The 17,114-nt window shown below is 48.4% G+C and overlaps 1 protein-coding gene across 1 annotated transcript in view; it reads left to right on the forward strand.

Moving 5' to 3' along the window:
- Window positions 1–1,727: 1,727 nt before the first annotated feature.
- SKI (SKI proto-oncogene) overlaps window positions 1,728–17,114 on the forward strand; it is a 103,065-nt gene continuing 87,678 nt past the window's right edge. Inside the window, exons 1-2 of the mRNA XM_038159453.1 lie at window positions 1,728–2,868; window positions 2,977–3,898. Of these exons, the coding sequence (XP_038015381.1) occupies window positions 2,987–3,898 (912 nt within the window). The 5' untranslated portion in view covers window positions 1,728–2,868; window positions 2,977–2,986. The remainder of the gene's footprint in view (window positions 2,869–2,976; window positions 3,899–17,114) is intronic.

The raw sequence follows: 17,114 nt of genomic DNA on the forward strand, positions 1-17,114 counted from the left end.
GCCCTTTTTGGCACACAGTTGACAGAGCTCTGAGATAACAGTGGAAACCATTTCAGCTTGTTCCTTAATGGTGATGCTAAGTGGTGATTGAAATGTTTGTTAGAATCCTGGGTGTGCGGTCCTTGGAAAATGGGAGAAGACACAGGTTTTTTTCTTTGAAATTTGATATTAATAGAAAGTAAGAGCATCTCGTTCCTGACTTGAATAATAAATCCATAATGGAGTTGGCAGTGCTGCTGGGCAGTGGGAGCCCGTGCCCTGGGCAGTGGGTGCCCGTGCCCAGTTATGGGGTGTCCGTGCTGTGGTCAGTGGGTGTCCATGCCCTGGGCATTGGGTACCGGTGCCACGGGCAGTGGGTGTCTGTGCTATGGTCACTTGTTGTCCCTGCCCTGGGTGTCTGTGCCATGGTTACTGTGTGCCCATGCTGTGGGCAGTGAATATCCATGCTGTGGGGAGCAGGGGTCTGTGCCATGGTCAGTGGGTGTCCTTGCTATGGTCAGCGGTGAGTGGTGTCCATGCCAGGGCCAATGACTGTGCCATGCTCAGTGTATGTCTGTGCCATGGCCAGTGCCTGATTCGTGCTAGGGACAGTGGATACGTCAGTGCCCCAGGCAGTAGGTGTCCGTGCCCTGCTCAGTGATGTCTGTGCCCTGGTCAGTGATGTCCATGCCCTAGTCAGCGGTCAGTGGTGTCCGTGCCCTGCTCAGTGGTCAGTGGTGTCCGTGTCCTGCTCAGCGGTCAGTGGTGTCCGTGCCCTGCTCAGTGCTGTCCGTGTCCTGCTCAGTGGTCAGTGGTGTCCGTGCCCTGCTCAGTGGTCAGTGCTGTCCGTGTCCTGCTCAGTGGTCAGTGGTGTCCGTGCCCTGCTCAGTGGTCAGTGGTGTCCGTGCCCTGCTCAGTGGTCAGTGGTGTCCGTGCCCCGGCCGCGGTTGTGCGGGGCGGTCGCGGTGATCTCTCATCGGTCGGTAGAGGGCGCCCGTCCCCGCCGTGCGGGGGGCGCTCGGTGCCCCGGACACACCGGACACTCCTGGACACTCCGGACACTCCTGGACACCCCGGACACTCCGGACACTCCTGGACACTCCGGACACTCCTGGACACCCCGGACAGCCCCGGCCCCGCGGGTGGGAGCCCAGGAGCCGACCCGCCTGTGTGCCAGCAGCGTGGCCTTAGTGCAGCCTCTGCCTTCCTGCTCCAGCGAGGGCTCGGGCAGCCCCAGCCCCTGCTCACCCGCGTTGCGGTCGCGCCTCTCGCTCCTTCCACGCGTTGAGCGTCGCCTGTGGGTGGAAGGAGCGTGTGACGTGTGCCGGGAGCGGGGAGCACATGTGTGTCGGAGCAAGGGAGCACATGTGTGTCGGGACGGGGAAGCACACGCGTGTCGCTCGCCTGTAGCGCTTGGTGGGTTGGGGTCTCCGGTGTCCCGCGGCGCCCCGAGGATGCGCTCTCGTCCCGCGCGGTTGTCGCCCATCGGTTGCGCTCTCACGCCTGTGATTGCTGTCGGCGCGGGGCGTGTGCCCGCAGTTGACGCCGGGCAGGGCGCCGTGAGTGCTCACACACGCTCCGTGCCCGTGCGAGCGCGACCAGCGCCGCTCCCCGCGCCTGTTCCATTTCAGCGCTGCCAGAAACCCAGCGGCGAGAGGGAAAAAGCCCTCGCCCTACCGCCCCTCCTTGGCGGCGCGGCGGTCCGTGAACCCAGCAGTTTATCCTCCCCCCCGCTCCCTCCCTCCGTCGCCGGCGCTGCCGCCGGGGCCGCGCCGCGCGCCCGCCCGTGCTGCGGCTCGGTTCGGCTGAGCTCGGCTCGGTTCGGCTTGGCTCAGCACGGCTCGGTTTGGCTCGGCACCACTCAGCACAGCTCGGCTCGGTTCGGCTCGGCTGGACTCGGCACATCCCAGCTCGGTTCGTCTCGGCGCAGCCGGGCTTGGATCAGCTCGGTTGCGCTCGGCGCGGCCGGGCTCGGTTGGACCGGCTCGGCTCGGCTCGGCTCGGCTCGGCTCGGCTGATCCCGGCACATCCCGGCCGGTCTGGGCGCAGCGCGAAGGGGGAGGCGGGCGCTGTTCCTGGAAGAGCCCGGCCCGGGGAGTTGGTCACATTCTTGGCCGGGATTCAATGACTGAGGCAGACACCAACAAACAGAGGGGGGGAGGCGGAGGGCGGGAGGCTGAGCCCGCCTGCATTAGCTCAGCTCTCAGGCACTCTCAGTCACTGCTGGAAAGAGGAGCTGGGAGGATGTGCGCGCTCTCACCGCGGCTCCCCACGGCACAACGAGAGCACCGGCAGAAATAAGGGAAGGAAGGCGAACCGAGAGCCGAGGAGCCCTCCCAGGCCGAGCAGAGGGACCACGAGGGGCAGCGGAGCCGCTCGTCGCCCGTGCGGAGCCCCCGCGCCGCTTTGGCAGTGCCGGAGAGCTGGGCCTTTTCTCCTGCGTTGTTCCTTCCACAGAGCCAGCGTGCTGCCTCCTCCTGCTTTTTACTTTCCTCCCCCGCGCCTTCCCTCGGTGGATATGGACAGAAGGGGGATCACTGCAGAGAAGCAGCAGCCGCCAGAACATATTTGAGCCCCGGGTGCTCGGAGCGTGGCACAGACTTTTTGTGTTTCTGTGGGTGGTGTGTGTGTGTGTGAGTGAGTGTGTGTGTGTTGGAGGTGTGGGAGGAGGGATTGGTTTGCCTGGGGGTTGGCTGAGGGGGTGAGTGCTCGGATGAAGACCTCTTTTTGCCGTGATTCTGTGCTCCATCGGGGCAGCTTGGAGACTTGGAGGGTTTGAAATTGTAACGCGAAGCAAGAGAAAAGAAAGAAGAGAGAGACACGCATACAAAAGGATTTATTTCCTCTCCGTTAGTGGATTGCTGAGTGAGAAGGAGGAAAAACACAAGGGTGGGTTGTTTTATTTTGTTAATATTTTTTCCTTTAAAAAATCCCTTAAGTGGATTTGCACCAGGGTGGAAGATAACTGGGGATTTTTGCTGTTTGTTTTGGGAATAGAAACTAAAAAATGGAGACTGTAAGTAGAAGCAGCTTCCAGCCTCATCCAGGACTGCAGAAGACCTTGGAACAGTTTCATCTGAGCTCTATGAGCTCCCTGGGTGGCCCTGCTGCTTTCTCAGCACGATGGGCACAGGAGATGTACAAGAAAGACAATGGCAAAGACCCAGCGGAACCTGTACTGCATCTGCCCCCGATCCAGCCTCCTCCGGTCATGCCTGGTCCCTTCTTCATGCCCTCGGACAGATCCACGGAGAGGTGCGAGACCATCCTGGAAGGGGAAACCATCTCCTGCTTCGTGGTGGGCGGAGAGAAGCGGCTTTGCTTGCCCCAGATCCTGAACTCGGTGCTCAGGGACTTCTCCCTGCAGCAGATTAATTCGGTGTGCGATGAGCTACATATTTACTGCTCCAGATGCACTGCTGACCAGCTGGAAATCCTCAAAGTCATGGGCATCCTGCCCTTCTCCGCTCCTTCCTGCGGGCTCATCACGAAAACTGATGCTGAGAGGCTTTGTAACGCCTTGCTTTACGGTGGCACCTATCCTCCCCACTGCAAGAAGGAATTCTCTAGCACAATTGAGCTGGAGCTCACGGAGAAGAGCTTCAAGGTGTATCATGAGTGCTTTGGGAAGTGTAAGGGACTCCTGGTGCCAGAGCTTTACAGTAACCCCAGCGCAGCCTGCATCCAGTGCTTGGACTGCAGGCTCATGTACCCACCTCACAAATTTGTGGTCCACTCTCACAAATCGCTGGAAAACAGGACTTGCCACTGGGGCTTTGACTCTGCAAACTGGAGATCCTATATCCTCCTCAGCCAGGATTATACTGGGAAAGAGGAGAAAGCTAGACTGGGCCAGCTCTTAGATGAAATGAAAGAAAAATTTGACTATAACAACAAATACAAGAGGAAAGCCCCCCGGGTAAGTGGTGCCTATAATTTTAAAGGGGGCGGGGGGAATTTCGGTAACATTCATCGATATACCCAAATTGTTACCAGCTGCTTTTCCTTGGACTCATTTAGCGATTTTAATCGTGTTCTCCATTCTCCCCGCGTGTGTGTCACTGTGCAGGAGCAGTGCTCGAGATGGCACCTTTATTTCTCTGGTTGTGTTCTGACCACGGTGGTTGGAGTTTGTTTAAATTACGTATGTGTATTTGTGTATTTTACTATGCGTGGACCTTGATCTTTGAAGCCCATCACGCTGCCCCAGACTTTATCTGGCAGTGCGTGATTTCGGGGCTTTAAGGGCTTCTTCTCTCAGGGGTCAAGGCAAGGAAGAAGCCAGAAAAAGGGAGCGGGTACTGATGGCTCCAGACACAAGTCCCTGCACTTTTCTGGTCGCTTGAGTGTGGCCAGGGATGGAGGTGCGGGCTGAATGCTCTCAGTGCTTGTATGGAAATAAAATGTGCCAGTTAAGAAAAAAAAAATGTGCCGGTAGTGCAGGTTACTGGTTTATAGATGAAGTGTTCCGAACGTGAATGGAGAAGTCTCTGCTTTTAAAGTATCCCTGTGGAGCCTAAATTTCCCCAGCAGACAGGCTTTTGTATATTGGATTATGTATCCATCCAGCAAATGACTCTGTCTAGGGCCGGCTGCAGCAGCTCCTTAAGGTATTCCATGCCGTGCTGTGCTGAGCCAGACAGCTCAAGCACATTTTTTTTTTAGGTGCCACTTGTTTTTCTTTCAGTCTGAGCTGCCTTTAGATCCCAGAATCCCTGGTGTGTGGGTGGGAGGCTGCCTTGGCATCTGGCAGCGGTCCTGCTCCATGGGCAGCAGTGCCACAAGGCCTTGGGGACTCGCAGACACCGGGATGTCTGTCTGGCTCCTGCCATGGTGCAACTGGCTGGGGATGAGCAATTCCGCTTCCTGCTCCTTCCCCCGGTGCGAGGGGAAAACAAACTCCTGCCTCCCGAGTTCTCCCCTGCAGGTTTGTTGGTTGGGCTCTGCCTCGCTGTCAGAGATTTCCAAACTTTGGGTTTTTGTGACTGGAGTGGAAGGGCAATACACAAGCCTGGAAAAGAGGAGATGTTTAAAACCCACCGTGAAAATTTTGAATTAACTTAACAAATACCAGACACACACTCTGACTAAGGTAGAGCTTTTATTTATAAAAAAGTGCAACAAAAATACCCAAGCAAACCTCAGATTTTTTAAAAAAATATGCTGTGCCAACAGTACAGTAATTCCACAACCAGACTAGGAGGCCTAGTGAGCCCATCTGACCAGGCTGCACTTCTGGATTAAGGAGCAGAGTCTCACTCTTCCAGTTTCTCTCCTGGCCCCCGGCTCAGTCCTTGTCCTCACCCCTCCTTTTCCTCCCCGGAGTGTCAGGACGCTGTGACAAAGCTGGGCTGTAATGAGGCACATTATCCCCGTGGTTGGAGGTGGATGTGTTTTTAATGGCTTGTCTATTCTCCGTCAGTCATGTACCGAGATGGAATGGTGGGATAGATCTACATGGATGTGAGAGGAGAATATGGCTCTCAAACTGGAGATATTTTTATGCTAGGAAAGGAATTTTCTAGGGCATGCTTCGTTTGGGAAGTAAAATGAAGAAATCTCCACATTCTGTTCCCCTGGCTTGGTCATTTCCAGAGTCTAAAATGAATGTTAGTAGAGAAGTGCTTTCCTTTTCTTGCAAGGCTTTTTCAGTGTTCTCTTCAGCTGCATCATCTATCCAACACCCCAGGTGAGGCTGCAGAAGGAGAAAAAGAAAAGGTTACTAAATCTTGGCTGTGCCTCAGTTTTTTTGGGGGCCCTTTCATAGGTCCTAGTTCAGAACATGAGAAACACTCTTCCCTCACCCTCCAAAATCTGCCTGGAGTGCAGAGTGAATTGAAGATACCTAATAGTGAGCACCAAGAATTGTGCAAGGAAATGGTGGCCATCTATTTTCTGGAAAATTTTGCCAGAAATCCATCATGAAATGCTAAAGTCTCCTGCATAAATTCATGTGGAAGGTGGCAAGGAGTGAGGTGGGGAAGAATAGAGTGGTGTGTGCTCAGACTATGGGGTAGGGAAAACAGAATGTTTTATCTCATATTAAGTTCCAAGGCCTTCAGGACTCTTGTATGAAAGCAGTGCAGTCCTGAGGAGACCCTGACGGTGCTGGCAGAGTTTTGTACTCTTATCCTTCCTTTTCCTGAAGTCTTTTTCCATTGGGCTTAGCCAACGGATATCATATGCTAAGGTCATTTGTGTTGTAGCAGTGTGTGCGGATAATTACGGAGAGATTTAATCAGACTCTAAGATTGGTAGGCTGTGGCCAGGGGCAAGTAACATTGGAGTAAAGTTTAGATGCCTGGTGAGGAAATGACAGGATGGTCCCATTCCGTGTGTGTTAGATCCTGTGTGGGTTTTGTGTGTCTGTGGGGCTCTGGCTGTCTGGGGATGAAAGGGTGAAGCACATGTGTCTTTGTGGTGGGCTTCCTTTTTGATGTAGATCTCTGCTTTGCTTTGTTCTGTTTCATACAGAGGTGTTCGTGTGCCTGGTGTGCCATAAGCTGCTGTGTCAGATAGTGGGTTTTCTGCTTTCAGGAGTGGCCTTTTTTTTTCAGTTTCTCAATTTATTTATTTCTCTGTGTGTGTACACACATTGCTTTGTGTGGTGTGTTTTCCCTGGGGCTCTGGTAGTATGTTGGTAGCATGGGATGCATATGACCAATTTTATGGCTGTTTAAGCAGCAGTGAGTGTTTTGACCTTTTCATGTGTCTCCATGAGGTTTCTGTGATGAGGTCTGTAGATTTCTGCCAGCACAGCTCTGCCTTTTAAGGGTCTGACTTAAATGGAGGAGCTGGGTTGGCACAAGCCCCTGGTGCAGATTCAGCGTAGTGGCAGAACTGCCTTTTTTTTCCTTTTTTTTTTTCCCTTTTCCTTTTTTTTCCCTTGGCGTGGTTTTAAAGCTTTGCTTCAAGGCGTAGCTTTTCCTAGATATTTCATTCCCAGTGCATATTTCTCTCTACATCAAGTATCTGTAGTGCATATCCATCCTTCTGGAGGAGATGGATGTGTAGATGCAGAGATCTCCTCTCTCTGTCAGCCGTGTTGGTTGAACAAGACTCCTGTTGCCTGGTCTTGCCACTTGCAGAAGAACTCTTTGTCCAGACCTGTGTGAAGTTCAGCAAAGGGTCTTAACCAAAAGCTGGAGCGAGTTGTGACAGCTGGGGCCCCCCACTAGAGCAGGGACCATAAAGGCCTCAGTCACATTCCTTACGCTATTCTAAAATTTTGGTTTTTGTATCCTCCTAGTTCACGCTTGGATGACTAACTGACCTCCCAAAGGGTCTTTCACCTTGATGCCACTTCCTAAAGCTCTTTCTGAGCAGTATAACTTCTTCATTTTACTGACTTTGTGTCCTTCATTGGGTGTTCCACCTTCCCATGCAGGGTTTGTTGTGCTTTGCTTTCTCTCTGCACCACCACGGCTTTTACTTGGGTGGGTGTCCTGTTTCCCTTCCTGTCTCATCTCATCCACCATTACTGGTGTGGAGCACAACCAAGAGAAATTCTGGGGTATTTCTAGAAATTAAAAATGTGAATAACATGATGGCGTTGCAAAACAGGGTCCTAGAAATCCAGCATCAGTGCCAAAGCCTTTTCTTGGGCTCAGCTCCTGGTGCCTGGTGCGTGCTCTCCTGTGGGACCCATGTGGCCTCGGTGTGTCTGTGGCGCTGCTCTGTACTCCCGTGTGACAGACAGCTCCGTGCTTGCCTCACATCGGGATGCTCCACTCGCACAGAATTAGTTCAGACGCAGCCCTGAAGGCTTTGTTAGTTGCTATTTCCAGAAGAGGAGGGTGGGTTCAGCTGTGTCTTATTCCGAACCCTTTTTCTCTGATACTGAACCGAGCAACGTTTGACAGCACTTTGAGATTCCCCACCTGTGTGCCAGACGTCTGCACCCTGAGCAGGACTGGCGGTGAGCAGGGCCCAGGAGAGCCAGAGCTGTCCTTGCACGCGTGTGAGCACACCCACACACCCAGCGCTGCCGTGTTCCCACGGTTCAAGTCCCAGCAGCACTTCTATGAAGTAGCTGGAAGCCAGAAGCAGCATTCTGGGTACTGACACACAAATGAGCACATGAGGCCTCCCACTTTATTTCACAATGCCTCCCAACCCAGCGCTGCCACAACATGCAGCTCGCTCAGCTGGAGGAAGGTTTAGCCAGGTCAAGTGTGCAGCAGAATCAAAGAACCCAAATTGCTGCGAGCAGAGCAGCGCGGCGCTGGCGCGGGTGGAGGGAGGACGTGGGCTTTTAGGTGCTGCCCAGTGCTTGCTGTGCTGTGCTTTATGGCCACCTGAAAGGCTGCGGGAGTAGAGCTGGAATGTGTGTCTTATCCTAAAGTCCTGCCTTCTGGCAGTAGTAACCTTTATTTGTTAATGGGTATGTCCTGTGGTGGGAGTAGCAGAGCGATTCGGAGTTTATTCCCTGGCAGTGGTGTTCAGACTGCAGGATGGATTTATTCTCTTGCTAGAAACCAATGTGAAAAATACTGTTGCAAATTTTTTGCCCGAGAACTGAGGATTCAGTTGTTTTCCCATGGAGTATTGAAGTCATGTGTGCTACCTGATGTTCAAGAATTGTTTTAGAGATTCTCCAGTAAAAATTTAGAAGTCTCTAAAACAAAAACATTGCTGTCTTGGGACAGTAGTTTAGTTCAGAAGTCTTTTACAGCTTAAAAGTTGAACTTCAAAAGTGACACCAGCTTGAATGAAATCCCGTGTACCCAGGGAGAGGACAGCATTTAAGCAAACATCAGCAGTTTTTCCCAGGCATGCAAACAATTTTACAGATGTTGTAGATCGAGAACAAAGCAGCAGGTACGTGCATGTGTGTTGGACAAAGAATTTGCTGCCAGTGATCTCATGGTGTTGAGTCAACCACGGCTCTCTCTTGCTCCAGAAGAGTTCCTAAGTTCCTCAAGTCAGTTCTCTTGAATTAGGGTGGGAATTATATGCAATTTCTGCTTTTGAAAATCGCTGCCTAAAATATTTAAACCTCTGCCTCTCCCTCCATTGTCTGGGCTGTCTCGCTCGCCTCTCCATTTCTGTGGTTTCGGGCTTGGGCGTGTGTTCTGCCCAAACAGTAGCACGCTTTGAAGATGCGTGTAAACACGGCTCTTTTTGGATGTGCTGGGAGCCCGACACCTGGTCCCTGGCAGGCTGCGAGCCCGGTTATCGCTGGCTGGGGCTGGCTGACCCAGGAGGGTGTGTTTGCACTTGCTGAGAGGCGCCTTTGCCTTGGTGTTGTAAAAGCATCTGGAGGCGTCTGCGCCAGGCTGCTCCCGGCGTGTCCGGGCAGCGCAGCAGGGCTGGAGCCTCTCGTTGCTTATCTGCACCCCAGGCACCCGCACTGCCAGAGCAGGGGGTCCAGGGCCGCAGCCTCTGGGTATCTGCAGACACGCAGTGTCCAGTCTGACAGAAAGACAGAAAACTCGCCTTATGTTCATCTCCTGGCAGAGTCCTTTCAGGGAGCGAAGGGTTTGAATGGCCCCAGTGCAGGAGGAGTGGGCTGGCTCTTACTGGGGATCTCTGCTGATTGAACTCACATTGCTGGCTCAGCTGGCCAGACTGCTTTGCCATCACACGAGGAGCTGTCTCCATGTGTGCAGTATTAAGACACAGATTTATTTTTTTTTTAATATTTGGCTTGGTTTGGTTGTTTTGGTTCAATTTTAAAGCACACTTTGGACTTGACTCTGTAATTCTTATTTAAGAGGGAACCATCATGGAAGAGTTACACCAAATCCAGTAGGGGGATCTTGGGAAAAAAAGTAGACAAAAATGACTTATACTGGATTGTTGAGAATCTGTTGATAGAATCCTGTCAATTACTAGGCTGATCTGTTTCAGCTGAGTGGCCACAGAGCACTTAATTCAAATTGATCTTCACATACAGGAAGCATTACTGTAAAATGTAGGAATATTGCCTGGTTTTGTTTGAAATCTGTTAATTAGAGCATGTGTGTTAATGATACATTTTATCAGATAATATCTACTTTGTGTATGTTTTGTGTATCTGGGTAATGTGTAGTATGAATTAATAAATCAGCACCAATTTTTTAATACGATTCCACTCTGTCTCTAATACAGGCAGTGTAAATTCTTGGAAAATAATTTCAGAGAAACAAGTTTGCTCTGAGAAAATGTTCTCTGGTCCCTTCCCTCCTCCTTTACACCTTGTGCAGTCTCGTATGCCTTAAATTTCATTGTCAGCGTAGAGAATGAGACTCAGATCGTCACTGAAATCACCTGCTCTGGATCTTCTGGAACACAGCAGGTTAATCTGGAGCTTTGGGGCTTTGGGGCCGGTTCTACAGCTCCCACTCAAGAAATCAGCCCACAGTAATTGGAACCAGTTCACCCACAAACCACAGCAGACTCGTGTGTATCAGACTCCTTCCTGTGTTGGCTGGCAGAGACCAGGGACAGATCTGAACCAGAATGTCCCAGTGCTGAGGCAGAGTGGCTTCACTAAGTTTATGGCCTTAGCTGGATTTACAGCACTGTGCCGACTCTGAGACCCTGTAGTTCTGCTGCTGCAGTGTTTTCATTTTCCTCATAACGAGGATTTGGTGTAGAAGACATTTGGTGCTCTGATCCTGGTGGATCTCCCTGAGTGGGGCAGCTGGGAGCTGGCTTCAGACTGAAAGAGTCCTGTCTGTTGGTCACTCCATGCAAGATTTGGTTTTAAGGCTGTGCTAGAGATCTACCACAGAGATCTTCTCTTCCTGTATTTAGGATTTGTCAGTTATTATTTTTTATTTTATTTTTTATTAATGAAGAAATATGCCTAAGGTTAGCATAAGGAGCAGCCTCTTCTGCTGATGCAAATTCGAGGACCACAAGTTTGGCCTCAGAGTGACATCAGGAGCAGTAGATTGAGTGTGCAGCTTTCCTTGGCTTTGGGGAATCCTGCTGGCTGATAGAGACTGGCCCCTCTGCACTGAGATAACGATTTTGCTTTGACTTTTGGTTGGATGAGGTGACGAAAACACTGATACTAATTTGAGCTCTGATCCTGTCAGCGTGTGATGGACAGAGCTCTTCTGGGAGCCAATGGGAATTCCCATGTGTGGAGCTGTTATCATCGCCTCCATCTATGGTTTGGTTGCTATCCTGTGAAATTAGGCTTCTCCAAGCAGTGGATGCACATTTACACACCCTGATAAGCTGCACAGACATATGTTCTGGGAAATAAGGCAGGTCCTGCCATCCTAACTCAGGCAGCCTTGTTCTAACAGTCCAGTTTAAAGTGTCAGGGAAAATGTACATGAGGCTGTGTGTATGTAAAAATTGCAGCATCATTCTGTATGCTGGAGGTAAACAGCAAAGGAGCTAATCAATAACCTGGGATCTGGCTTTGTTGTTTATTGATTTATGTACAGTTACCTTTGCTCATGCTTTGTAGAAAACGGGACTTGTACGTTTGGTTTTCTGTTGTTTTTTCTTTTAAAAATAATGGAAGCTGTTTCTGTTTTGGTATGAGAATCAGTGCCACTGGAAGCACAAGGACTGCTCAGCCTTTAAGGGTTAAAAGACAGCAGCAATATCAACAAGATAAGGCAGAGCCTGGTGCTTGTCTTTTCCTGGGGAAGATTCCAGTGATGGATTCAGGGGCTGTGGTACCCCGTGCTTTGTTCCTCGCCCGCTGTTCACTCAGTGGTATGGTTTTATAGAATAAGGTCATTGACTTGGATTGCTTCTTGGTTTCTCAACCCTTTTCACCAGCCAGTTTGTGTAATGTCTGTCTGAAACATTGAGTAAGGGCATTGAAATAGCAGACAGGATATCAAGTGTTCGGAAGTCTGGGTTAAGTATAACAGACAGTTCTGGCTGGCGAAAGGGGAGCAGCCCCTGCAGCTCGCTCCCAGCTCAGCCTGTGCAGACACCAGAGCAGGGCTCTGCAGCCCTGCTCCAGCTCTTCCCCTCTGTTCCCTCCACACCCATATCATTAATCGTGTGTGGGTGCACCTCTTTTCTAGATATGCCTTCCTTGTTTCTTAGTGGCGCAGAATTGTATGTAATAATGTCTCTTTCTAAGGATTACATAAGTTGAAGATGATTTCTCCACTGGGAGAATTATGCAAGTTTAAACTGAAATGTATTTAGAAAGCTTTTATGTGTGTGTTTTCTGACTCGCAATGCAGAGGGTGATTTATTTGCATCCTTAATTGAACAACATCTGTTGGAGTTGGAAGAAAAACCATTTCATATCTTTTCACTGTCATATCCTGCATTTTTATCAAGTCCTCTACCCCCTGCACTTCTCACATTACCTGTGTTACAGGTGCTGATTTCCAGATAGATCACTCATGTGGTGTGGGATGTTCTGGGCTCTGCAGCATTCTTGATGCATATCTGCTGCAGTGTTTTCTTTCACTTGTTGGATTTCACAGAATCACACAATCGTTGAGGCTGGAAAAGACCTCTGAGATCCTGAGTCCAGCCCCTGATCACCACCCTGTCTACAGACGCCTGAGTGCTGTGAAATGCTGCTCTTGGTGTGCTCTGACCATTTAGTGAGGAAGTTCCTGCTGCCCTTGAGCAAAACCAAGGTTTGTGTCCCAGGAGAAGAAAGCACTGCAGTCAAGAGCGTTCATTGAACTTGAAGAGAGGGAACCAACTCCTTGTTTCAGGGTGAATTTCTGTGTGAGGCTCTTTGTGGGACCGTGTCCTGGCACCTGTACCCACGCCAGAGGGTGCACAGGTCTGGAGAGCTGTTCCTGCAGTTCCAGTGCCTTTGGCAGAGTCACTTTCCTTCCCTCCCTGTGGAATTCTGGAGTGCTGCACTCATGGTGCTGGGAGCTGCTGTTTCCAGGATCACAAATTAATTCTGCTGAGTAATAAAAAATACGAGTTGCACAGGCATCCTGCTGCTTACCCAGACAGAGGTTGCAGTAGTACCAATTAGAAGCAGTGAATTACTTTAAATAATTAAAAAACTTAAGTATTAAATTTTTCTAGGTTCCATATTTTTTATTCTAAAATCTTCAAGATTCTATCCAAAATCTTCAAGATTGTTCAGGTTTACCTGTTCATAGCATTAAAATTAGTTTTCTAGCTTTCATACAGAGTAGTGGGCTAAAAAAGGCAGAAAATGCACAATATTAGGGCTAAAATATGGTTTGATTTCAGTAGCCTTCACTAATGGAATGAATTTCAGACTTACACTTTTGTTATTAAGAATTATATCATAAACAGGCTTTTCTGAAGCACCATCATTCCACAGTTGGAAAACTCGTCTGAGTTGAAAGATAACAGTGTGTCATCAAAAAAACCCCAAAAATTGCCATTTTTAACTCCCCACTGGCAGTTGCAGTTTATTCAGTGAATTATCTCACCCGTGCTGGTATAATTTAGAAATATTCCTTTGAAATAACTGTGCTTAGGGTGGTGCAGAGCTGCTGGGAGAAGTAAATCAACCTCGCAGCAGCCCAGACTGCAGCATCAGGTCCATCATTGATATTTCTTTGCTCCCATTCAGTCACTAATAAGAACCATGGCATGCAATGAGTCCTTGCACTTAAATAGCCAAAGATTTCGTTTTATTTGGCTTTTTGCCCTTTCTTTGCCACAACAGTGTAGTTTTTTGTAAAACCAGTGGAGCCAAACAACCTTTGGGCCATTTTCAGTGGCAAACAGTGACAGAAGTGGAGTAAAGTGCTCTCTTTTGCTATCAGTGAATATGCAGAACTACTACTCAAAGGCCTTGGCCCTCACAGCCTGCAAATTAGCTGCTCCTTTTCTAAAACCTTCATTTCTAAAAACATTTCTGCGAAAATCTTTTTTTATAATGGATTCATTGATCATTGTTTTGCCCTGTTGATTCTAGAGCAAAGGTATTGTGTTGAGGACTACTGAGTTCTGAAGGAAAAAATTAAATTATATTTTTTATTATTGTATAGTTTTATACTTTTATTATATAAAATTTTCAGTACAAAATAAATGTAAATCAGTAATTTTGAGGGGAAGAAGAGGTAGAGGGAATTGACAGTGCCTTAACTACTATTTGCTTGTATTTGTTTTATGTCTTGCTTCATTAGTTGTAGCATTAACTTTACTTATATAGTGTCTTTTAAGTAAATTCGGTCTTTTTGCAGTTTTTGAACAATTAACCTAGCTGCGATGAGGCTTGAAAGAATATCATCTGCACACCTGTTTAATGTTAAAGATGAGGCATTCAGTGCTTTGTGGCTTTAGCTTGAAATTCAAGTTGCTTTGAGTCATCCCTTTAGTCTTTTGTTTGGGTGGAAAAAAGGAGTGGCAGCAAAGGGCCTGCAGCTAAGAAATGAAAGAGCTGAATTAGGTTTTAGAAATGTTAGTCTTGGCATTTGGGCCATTTGCATTTGTAGAGATCGTCACGCTTGGCTTTAGTTGGGCTTGAGCAGTTTGGGGATGGAGAATGTTGCACATCTCTGTCCCAGAGCCGTGGGCTCACGTTTCCACCACATCCCTCACGGGGATTACTGCTCCACCTGGATTTCCACGCTGCACAACTGCCTCGGTTTTTTCCTGCCAGCAGCTTCTAATTCTGTGACCCAGAGGACTCTTAAATCACCACTGAGCCACGAACATGGGACAGAACGGCTCCCAGGGAATCGCAGCGTTCTCTCCGTTTCCCTCGTTTTGGGTTTTTTGTGGAGAAGCCGCAGTGGCACAAAGGGGAGGTTCCCAGCAGGAACATCTTCCCTGGATCATCTCTGGGAATGGTGTGAGCAGCCCAGGCTGCTGTGCCACCTCTGCGCTGCTTGGTCCGTGCACTCACTGGTGTGCTCGTGGTGGGCTTTGGGAAAAAAAGGGGAAATTCTAAATGTCCCTGTGGTCCTGACCTTGAGGGTCTTTCCTCAGTTCTTTGGCTGGGATGCAGCCAGGATAATCTGTGTGGTATCAGTGATGCCAGGGAAACCCTGCCAGGATCTGAAAGGGGAGAGCTGGAGCTTCACTGCCCCAGACCCTGCCATGGAGCCCCCAGTGCCTCTCTCCAGCCTCTGTGGTTTGACTCCACTGAGGTCACCAGACTTGCTTCAGATTTATTAAAATGTGGAAATCACTCCCAAATGTGGCCAGGTTTTCCTCACTGGCAATAATTTGAGGGCCACATTCTGCTGAGATGTTACAAGTGAAAATTTCAGTGGAGGTTTTCTTTTCAGGTGCCTATTTCAACATTTGAATTCTGCTCTTACAAATTTACATGCAAATTTATAATTGAGGTTTCTAAAAAATTTTATCAAATTTGCCCTTGTTAGCTGGACTAATTTATTGGTGCAGTTTTCTCTTATTATAACATGATTTGATTTCAGTAGAGTCACACACAACTCCATATATTCCTTTGTTTCTGAGAGGGATGCTCATTCATGTGCTTGTAAAAGAGCAGCTGGATCCCATCTTGGCAGATGTGAACCCTTACATTGAAATTGCTATATTTTTTGTATGTAGGTTTTTTTCCCTTGAAAAAAAAATCTCTTATTAATTAGATCCCCCTCACTTTTGAACTTTTTTGCTCCCTCAGCCAAAATCTTAATCCCCTGTGACATCAGAATTAACTGCTGCAGACAGTTGTGATGTCACAAAGTCTCAGGGAAGAGAAATGGAGACACACAGATCCTGCTCAAACCAATGTCTCAACTAAGAAAAGGTTGCTTGGTTTTTGTTTCCATTTTAAAGCCAGAAACCAATTTTACCTCAGATTATCATGGCAGAGCAACAGCTGAGTTGATCCAAATTCACCCTCAGCCGTCACGTAAAGGCTTCTCCACTCAGTGATTCGTGCTTGGGCAGAGGGGAGCTGCAGCTCTGGGCTGTGTCACTGTAGGGCCGAAGGAGAATTGCAGCCCTGAAACATTTGGTGAGGACCAGCAGGGCAGAGCCATGTCCCAAAGGAGAAGTTTGCAGAAGTAAATTCATAATTACCAGCTCTGCTGCTCCTCTTCCTGCTGGTTTGGACACACTTGGTAGCTCTCCTTTTTTTTTTTTTTTGGGGAGCATGGTGGTGTTTTTGTTGTTAGGTTTGTTGGTTTGGGTTTTTTTTCTCCAAGCTCCTTCTCTAGGCTCTGTGCCCGAGTGCATCTCGGGATTTCCCTTTTGCTGAATGAGCTGCTTGTTTGAGAGGGAGGAAGTAAGGTCCCTTCTGGATTAGGAGGGAATGGGGGTGGAGGGTGGGGAAATGTCCTGTTTCATATGCAAAGCACACTGAACTGAAAAAACCCCACATGAAAACCTTTTAACAAAACCATCCATGTCACAGACTGGCAGAGCAGCTGCTGGCTTTGTCAGGGAGAATATTAATGTTTCAAAGACTTCCAGAACCTTTTAAAAAATGAGATAAAGAATTGATTTTATTTATTTTAAGATACAAGCCGAGGCAAAAAAAAATTCTTATCAATATCTATGAATGGAATGTGCAATCAACTGATGTGACTCCAACTTCCACACGATGTGGTGAGATGTTATGATCTGCACTCTTTTAGAGACTGGAATGCCAGAATGGCCTTGATTCTCCAGGTGCTCATGTGTACACTGGTGTAAGAACTCTCACTTGAAAGGAGCTCCTAGAACCATTTTTTTACCATGTGGGGAAATTGTGTTCCTGACTCTGAGTCTTTACCCGCTGTAAAAACCATCATCTGACCTCCTTGGAGCTGGGCTTGTGCCAGACTGGGTTCATCCTGCACACTTTGGGTCGTTTGGGAATGATGGGAATTGCAGATAATTCCACATTTTCCTGTACTGTGATTTATCTTAAAAGTCAAAGTGTTTCTTTGCTGCTACAGTCTGGAAGTTTGCTCAAACCTTCCTTAAATTCACACTGAGTTTAGTGGTAGAGAGGGACAGACATTGATATTTTTTCTCCTGTGGTTATTGAAATGAAGGCTTGGGGGTTTTCCAAGTAGAAATGGATTCTCTTGGAGGTAAAGTCATTTTTTGTATAGATGAGCAGACAGTGATCACGGGTTAAAAAGCAGGGAAATGGAACGGATATAAAACGTTTGCTGTAGTTGTGAATATTACTACTGGAGAAGTAACTGATTGCAGTGAGTTCTGTTCTCATGTTCCTCACAAAACCAGGTTGAAAATCTCTCCTGAAAATTTCTTTTTCATTCAGAAACTGGCATTGTTTTTGTCTTATAACTTAG

This window comes from Motacilla alba, chromosome 21, assembly GCF_015832195.1.
Source record: "Motacilla alba alba isolate MOTALB_02 chromosome 21, Motacilla_alba_V1.0_pri, whole genome shotgun sequence".
Taxonomy (NCBI): Eukaryota; Metazoa; Chordata; class Aves; order Passeriformes; family Motacillidae; genus Motacilla; species Motacilla alba.